The sequence below is a fragment of the Arvicanthis niloticus genome, chromosome 4 (genome assembly GCF_011762505.2).
Source record: "Arvicanthis niloticus isolate mArvNil1 chromosome 4, mArvNil1.pat.X, whole genome shotgun sequence".
NCBI lineage: Eukaryota > Metazoa > Chordata > Mammalia > Rodentia > Muridae > Arvicanthis > Arvicanthis niloticus.
Genome location: NC_047661.1, coordinates 121,608,368 through 121,616,280, shown reverse-complemented (window position 1 = coordinate 121,616,280; position 7,913 = coordinate 121,608,368). Strand labels below are relative to the sequence as shown.

The 7,913-nt window shown below is 40.2% G+C and overlaps 1 protein-coding gene across 1 annotated transcript in view; it reads right to left on the bottom strand.

The window, feature by feature from the left end:
* Positions 1-5,919: 5,919 nt before the first annotated feature.
* Positions 5,920-7,913, bottom strand: part of Col24a1 (collagen type XXIV alpha 1 chain) — a 249,393-nt gene continuing 247,399 nt past the window's right edge. The window contains exon 60 of the mRNA XM_034500238.2: positions 5,920-7,380. Coding sequence (XP_034356129.1) covers positions 7,234-7,380 — 147 coding nt within the window. The 3' untranslated portion in view covers positions 5,920-7,233. The remainder of the gene's footprint in view (positions 7,381-7,913) is intronic.

Genomic DNA, 7,913 nt, shown 5'->3' with positions numbered 1-7,913 from the left:
AATAAAGGCTGGAGCCAGTGATTCGGCAGAAGAAGGAGAAGTGGAGAAATAAAGGTTGGTGGGAGAGAGCAGAGGAGGACAGAGGAGGAGAGAGAGGAGAGAAAAGATGACAGGAGGATCATGGAGGAGGACTACTGGGAAGCAGGAAGTAGAAGGACAAACGCAGGGTCTGAAAAACCTTCAAGTTATAAGGGTCTCATAGCTGGCAAACAGAGTAGTGAAGTGGTGACTCTGCTCAATTTTGGCTTGCAGAATATATTCATAATTATTGAGTTGTGTTTCCATTGTCTGGTCTTACTTGGGTTGGATATTTACTGCAACAGTTTTCTCATTAAAATCAACCTCTGAAAACATTTTTATTTTCACCAGACATCAAGTCAGACATGTTTGCTATGGGCCCTTTTAAAGTCACATATGAAACACACATAACAAACTTATTTGAATCATTAAGTATACAATTCAGCGGTGTTGGCACATTTAAATGGTGCAACAGCACTAATCTCTCTTCAGGACGTTGTCATCACCCTAGAGAGAAATTCTTAATGTATTTCTCTATAGATATTTAAGATATTTCCCATCCAATTCCTACCTCTGCTAATCTCTTTTGATTTCTATATGTCTGATGACTTGGTCTGCTCTTGATCTCCCATTTAACAGGAATCTTGCCATATCTGTTTTTTTGTATCTGGCTTAACCTCACTTAGTGTTTTCAAGATTCACCCCTGTTGTAGCATATATTAGTATTTCATGCATTTTAAGGCTGCAGAAGTATCCTATTATATGAAAATACCATAGTTTGCTCATCAACTAGTTAATAATTGAGTTGTCTATAGCTTTGAGTTCTTGTGGATAACGTGTGCTAACTCTGAGTGTTTGTTGTGGCCCAAGCTGCCCCCGTTGGGGGCCAAAATGTTGTGGACCGCTCTGTCGATGTTGGAACTGCACTGCCAAAAGCCTTGGGGGCTAAATTGTTAGAGCCTGCACTGCCCCAAGCTGCTCCAGTCCAAGGATCAGGGTTCAGCAAAAGAGAGAGAGAGTGAGGACGGACGCAAAGAATGGAGACCAGACAGAGTGTGATTCAATCCTGTTTATTCTTCAGTCTCTCTTCTTAGTCCAAGTCCTAAGTCTTGAGTTCCTAGTTCCTAGTCCCTAGTGCCTCCAAGTTCCAAGTGCCTAATACCCAATAATCTTCTTCCCAGTTCTCTAGTCCAAGTGTCTTCTTCCTCAATGCCTAATTCCTACTCCAAGTTGTACTCCAAGTTGTACTGTCTAATGTCTAATACTCCAAGTTGTACTGAACTCTTCTGTCTGCCTCTTGCCTTTTATATGTATCACTTCTAAGCCACACCTCTAAGTCACACCTTTAAGTCATGCCCTTAGGCCTTGTCTCTAAATCTGATCTCTAAGTCACGCCCTTAAGTCTCAGCTCTAAATCACAGCTTTAAGTCTCACACACCCAAGGGAAGATCCTGGGTATCTAAAGCAAGATGTTATCAGAGTGTGCTCAGCTGTTGTAGGCTAATGTAATCAAATCTCTTGTCAGGGTATATGGCTCAAGATGGCTGCAAGGATGATAGCCACCTTCTGTTGGCTCCCCACAGGTCTCCCTTTTTAAATTTTTTTTTCAAAAGGGAAGGCTGGGAAAACTTATGGAAACTGTGCCTGTCTTAGGTTGGAACAAAGGACCCCAGCCTCTCTTTCCCGTCTTTGGATACTCAACAACCATTGGTTGAGCTCCTGTCTTAGGATGGTGAGGCCTTTTTAGGGGCAAGGGTCTTGAAGTGTTCTCTTACCTGTCTTTGACTATCCGGCTTAGTGCATAAGTTAGGGGATAATCCTCGTTAGTCTTGATGACAGAGGTTTTACAATCCCCTACTTCCAGCCTGTAATAATGGACCTGTATGGGTTTCATTTGAATAGCGTCTATCTGTTGTCATACAAAAGCCATCAGTTTGTTGAATAGCATGGACCCAGAGATAAGAGACTTAACAATGCCTGAATAGTCAGTATAACAGCAACACTCTTTTTAAGGGCAACACATAATTCCCTCTATCAGAGGAGTAAAAACTATAAGCCTCTTCCATTCTGTTTATAAATGTGTTATAGCAGAATCTAAATCTATAGAAATACAGAACTGATCATAGCTTTGATCTAAGCAAAACAAGTAAGGAAATCTCTGTTCCTGCTCTAGTCAATCTCGAACCCAATAAACAACTATAGTAAATGTGGTAGTGGGTTTTCTCCTGGGTCTAAATAATGTTCTTCACTAAATAATAAGTTGGGGAACTAAGAGTTCAATAGAGCCACCCTGGAGGTACTGGTGGTGATATCTCCTTCCACACTGGGGACTTTATAAGTCAAGTTTGCTGGTTGATCTGTTCCAGTTTGAAGGCAATTAAGAAGCATCTTCATGTTTCCTACAAAGAAAAAATACGCTTCTCAGGGGGTTTCTCCTCCCTGGATTTGTTATTGTTGTCTATTTGTTTAATCAATCTCTCTGGCAGCCAGCATGCAGCATCTGAAGTTTGGGAATATATACAGACAGAACCTCTTCCCCAGATAAGCACTGGATCTGGCACATTCCAGGTTCCAGTTAATGGGTCTTTCCAGAGGACTGTTGCAAAATTCTTTTTGGTATCAAGATGCCAGAATCTACCTGCAATGGATTTTCCTTCAGAATCCAAAGTTAAAAAATTTAAAATAAAGAGCGTGTGATGAAGGATATTTCTGGGGAATCCCTTGGTAGGGTACCATTCCCCCTTTTTAATTTTTTCAAATTGACAATTAATGGTTCAATGTGCCCTTTCTACCATACCTTGGCCTTGTGGATTATATGGAATACCTGTTTTATGTAGTATTCCCAATTTTTTCACAGAATTGGCAGAAACTGGAGCTTGTATAACCTGGGCCATTGTCAGTCTTTATCTGTTTAGGCACACCCAATACAGCAATTGCAGCAAGCATATGAGTGATCACATGCTTGCTTGTTTCTCCAGATTGTAATGTCACATAAATGAAACTACTGTATGTATCTACACATATATGTATGTATTTTTGATTGCCAAATTTATTATAATGAGTAACATCCATTTGCCAGATACTGTTTGGTATCAGCCCCTTTGGATTTACATCCAAATGAGGAACTGGTAAAAGTGTAACACATGATTGACATTGTTTAACAATTTGTCTAGCTTGTTCTCTGGTAATTTTAAACATAATTTTTTAAAGTTTTAGAATTAAGATGATGTAACTCATGAACCTTTATGGCCTGATCCAAGTTAGATAATCCCTTCTTTACTTTTTCCTAATCCTTTCCCTGGGGAAAGTTCAGAGTTTACCATTTGAGCCATGATTACTTCATTAGGGCTGCACATAATCAATCCCAACTGAGATAACAGATCTCTGCCCCAGAGATTAATGGGGAGGCCCGAGATGACATAGGGTTGTATATTCCCTCTATTACCTTCTTTATCTTTCCACTTCAGCACCTTAGAGCTTTGTTGTGGATTTTGACTTTGACCAATACCCCTTAGATTGATTAAGGCTGAGGTGAGAAGCCAGGTGGCAATCACTTCGTTTTAGGATAGTCACGTCAGCTCCTGTGTCAACCAAGCCTTGGAATGCCTTTCCATCCAGCCATAGTGTCATCATAGGTTTTTGTTTAACTATAGGCTGTACCCAGTATGCATCAGAGGAACCAAAGCCTTGATTCCCTCTTTTAGGATTCTTATATTTGTGATTAGTAGGGTACAATGGAAGTAACAATAGTTGAACTATCCTCCTTCCTGTAAGAATGGTGACTATATTCTGAATTGCCTGTGCCATTACCTTAATCTCACCTTCATAATCATTGTCTATTACTCCAGGAAAAATTTGTAGTCCCTGCATAGTAGTACTTCTTCTTCCCACTGTCAGACCAAACACATTTGGATAGAGTGGTCCAAACACTCCAGTGGGTAAGGCCTGAGGTCCCATTTCTGGGGTTAATACTGTGTGGGTGGCAGAACTGAGGTCCAGTCCTGCACTTCCTGGTGTTGCTTGACTAAGTTCTAGGTCACATGGAATTTTAATCAACCAATGACAATTATGCAATTACCAAATATCTTTTCTTAGGTCTGGTGAATGGTTTACAGAACTTAAGGTAACACTTGACTTCCATCTCAGTTTATTGTTAAAGGATGCAGAAAAGATGTACAGGCAGGGATAAAATACGGTGCATACCTTCTGTCCCCTCCCTGAGCATGTAACCCTTCTGGAGGGTAGATATATTTACCAATGGGGAAGCTTATTATTTAAGTTTTTATTGAGGCTTAATGGCTGAGACCTGCTATTTCTTCCCAAGTGATATAGATGGGGCTGGAAGGTCAAGCTCTAACCATTTGTCCTTGTCTTTTATTTACTCATTTTACACTGCAGTATCAGTTCCTCCGCCTACCTTTTTCTTTTTAATTGGCCATATCCTGAGGCTATTTTAGGTTCTCGTTCTCTCTCTCTCTCTCTCTGTCTCTGTGTGTGTCTCTCTCTCTCTCTCTCTCTCTCTCTCTCTTTCCTTAGCTTGGTGGTATGTAGTTGTTATCCCAGCAACTGGGAGGGGAGGCTGAAGCAAGAGGACTTCCATGTGTTCAAAATCTCCATAGACTACAAGAGTTCTAGGACTTCTTCCTATGCGTTTAAAACCTCCTTGGACTACATGCATTCTAGGTTAGCCTGGGCAAGGCCCTGTCCTAGAAATTTTTATATAAAAATTCCAGACCTATATTACTTCATTGGCATAAACTCATTTTTATTACCTGTTACTTTAAGTGTCTCACTGCAGATAACAAGACCCTCTCTTTTTTTTCACGTAATGCCCCATAATCTAGAGAGTTTTAGGGTCCCATGACATGAACTGGGGACAAATGTCAAGTTCATAAAAGTAATACTATATTGTGGTTTTGAGTCATATTTCCTGAATGATGAGCAACTATGAACATCTTTCACTTACCTGCCCATTGGCATATGTTCTTTGAAAAAATGTTATTTTGAGTCACTTTCTTATCTTTAAAGATTAGGCTGTTTTTATGTTGTTGAGTTATAACATTAGACACCTTTTATATATTAATCTTCTATTAAATATGAATATCAGCATTTTCCACCATCCTGTGAGCTGCTTCTTTGTTCTCTCTCTTTTTTTTTTTTCTTATAAAGGACAATATTTAATTGGGGCTGGCTTACAGGTTCAGAGGTTCAGTCCATTATCATCAAGGTGGGAGTATGGCAGCATCCAAGCAGGCATGGTGCAGGAGGAGCTGAGAGTTCTACATCTTCATCTGAAGGCTGCTAGTGGAAGACTAGGGTATTAAAGCCCACACCCACAGTGACACACCTGCTCCAGCAAGGTCACACCTCCAAATAGTGCCACTTTCAGGGTCGAGCATATGCAAGGCTTCTTTGCTTTTTTGATAGTGTCTTTTATATTCAAGTTTTCTTTAATGTACTCCAATTTATCTAGGATCTTCTCTTAACTGTGCTTTTGGTATTACTCCCAGAAGTTATCATCACATCGGATGCTGAGAAGGCTTTCTATTCTTCCCATGGGAGTGTATTTTAGCTCCCAGGTGAGCTGTTTCATACTACCAAAGACAGATACTGTCTGTCTTCCTTTCTGGCAGGAGGTCACTCAGTTTTCCCAGCCCCTTCGGTAAGAACATTGTCCTTCAAATGGCACTGACATTCCTGTTGGAAATCACCTACTATCTCTTAGGCTGTCACCGTTTCTGTGCTGTGTCTTCAATATGTATGGAAGACAGGTTCCTAGGCTCCTTTTGGTAATCATGTCACATATTTTCTAACTATGAAAATATGCATAGTATGGAATGGCAGAGGCGTTGCCATATGTAATACACAAGTATGATAATAAATGGAGACAGACAAGAATCATTCAAAATGATTTAAAGCGCCTCTTTATTATTGATAGGTAAATGTGGTTTGCTGAGGTTAACAGTATGCTTGTAACAGATGAACAACAGGCTTGTCCATACAGCAGGAAACACCATCTTCTTTACCACTGAACTAACATTGTTCTCTGACAACAAGGAAAGACTGAATGGGCAGAACTTGGTTTTAGTGGATAAAGACTCCCTCATGAAAGATGTTGCTTCAAAGACTGTAAAATTCTTTTAAGCATTATATTTCAGAACAGTGAAAGAAAAATCATTGAGTTCTACAAAGCAAGTATTTTCTACAGAGCATAAATATAACATTTTATAATTTAAAACAGCAGCAATTTCCAAAGGATTGGCTGGATTTAAACTTTACACAATATTTATAAATATACAAAATATCATTCCAGATGATCTTGGAGTTTTAAAACAGTATATCACAAACACCAGTTTCTAATCCAAACCTACCGCTGGATATAGGTGGCCTGAAATACTTTTTACAACAATTTAAAGAAGAAAAACAACAGAAGAAAAGTCCCAGGTCTCTTGAGCACACACATGAGTTACAGCATGCTGGCTTTGACTCCATGTGCACAAAGAGAATTTTAAAATAAAATAAGGAACTTGCATAAATAACTTTACTTGTTATTAAGCATGAGACCAAACAAATGGAAAGAAGTATTAACAATTAAGACATATTTGGATGTAACCAGTACATACACTCTTAATAACAAAGATGAGGAAAGGAGTAAGATAGTCTTATGACAGCCACAGCACCCTGTCTTGGGAAACAGCACCAAGCAACACCAAAAGAAAACATGAAAGAGGTAGTGTGCACTGCTAAGATTTTATATGCCCACGGGGGACCTGAACACAGCTTAGTGTTTGGGACGAGAAGGTGCCGCAGACGGTGGCTTGCAGTTTTAGACGGACACATCCCACCGTTTGGAACACTATCCAGTACAGCTCCATGGTGCCCTGACGCTCCGGCTGTCTCATGGAACGAAAGCACAGGAAACCCTCAAAAATTCCAAGTCTATACAATTTCAGTTCTAGGGAATTCCTTATGAAAACTCAGATCAATAAAAAAAAAAAATTTAAGAGAATTAAATACATAATCAATCATAGTCCTTTAAAAAAAATGCCATTTCTCCTTAGGAGGAAATTGTTTCTTCCTGAGATTTCTTAAGATTTAGCTCCTGTCTTTTTTTTTTTTTTAATCCCCCACACTTCTTAACGTACCTTTCTGTCTACATTTCCCTCTCTGCAGTCACCTGGCCAACAGCATGGCTTCCGCGCTGACCCGGGGGCCTTAGAGAAAGCACACGGCACTGCTTTCGATGGAGTGCTTTTGCCCAGTTCTGAGATGAGGGAGGTTTTGGACTTCAGTCACAGGAAGCTGATTAGGATTTTGGGTGTGAAAAAGGAATTTTGCCTTGTGCCAGCTGCCATCCCGAATCTGTAAAAGAAGGACCAAAATGCTTTCATATGTAAAGGCCTCTCCAAGGAGTCCAAGGCCAAACTCAACAAACAACAGCCTTCCTAGACAACAAGGATTCCTTTCAGATGTAGAGAGACACTGAAGCCAGCTCTCTGGGTGTGTGAGGGAAAGCTCAGCAGCTGGGGAAGGAACCACAAGTTAGAGACCTACTTGAACTACAGGGAATATGGGGGTGGGGGGTGGAGAGAGAGAGAGAGAGAGAGAGAGAGAGAGAGAGAGAGAGAGAGAGAGAGAGAGAGAGAGAGAGAAAGAGAGAGGATAGAAAGCATTTAGAACAATGCTAAATACATAGTAATTACTACCAATCAAAAAACTGGAAGTCTAGGATGTCCCCTTTTCTTATTTCCTCTCTTTCCCATATCTTCTTCCCTTCCCTTCTCTCTCCACCCCCACATCATACTGGAGATTAAATCTAAGTTTTTCCACTTGTTAGCAAGCATTCTATCACTGGGCTACACCCTGAGACTCTTTATATACTGATCAGATTAATA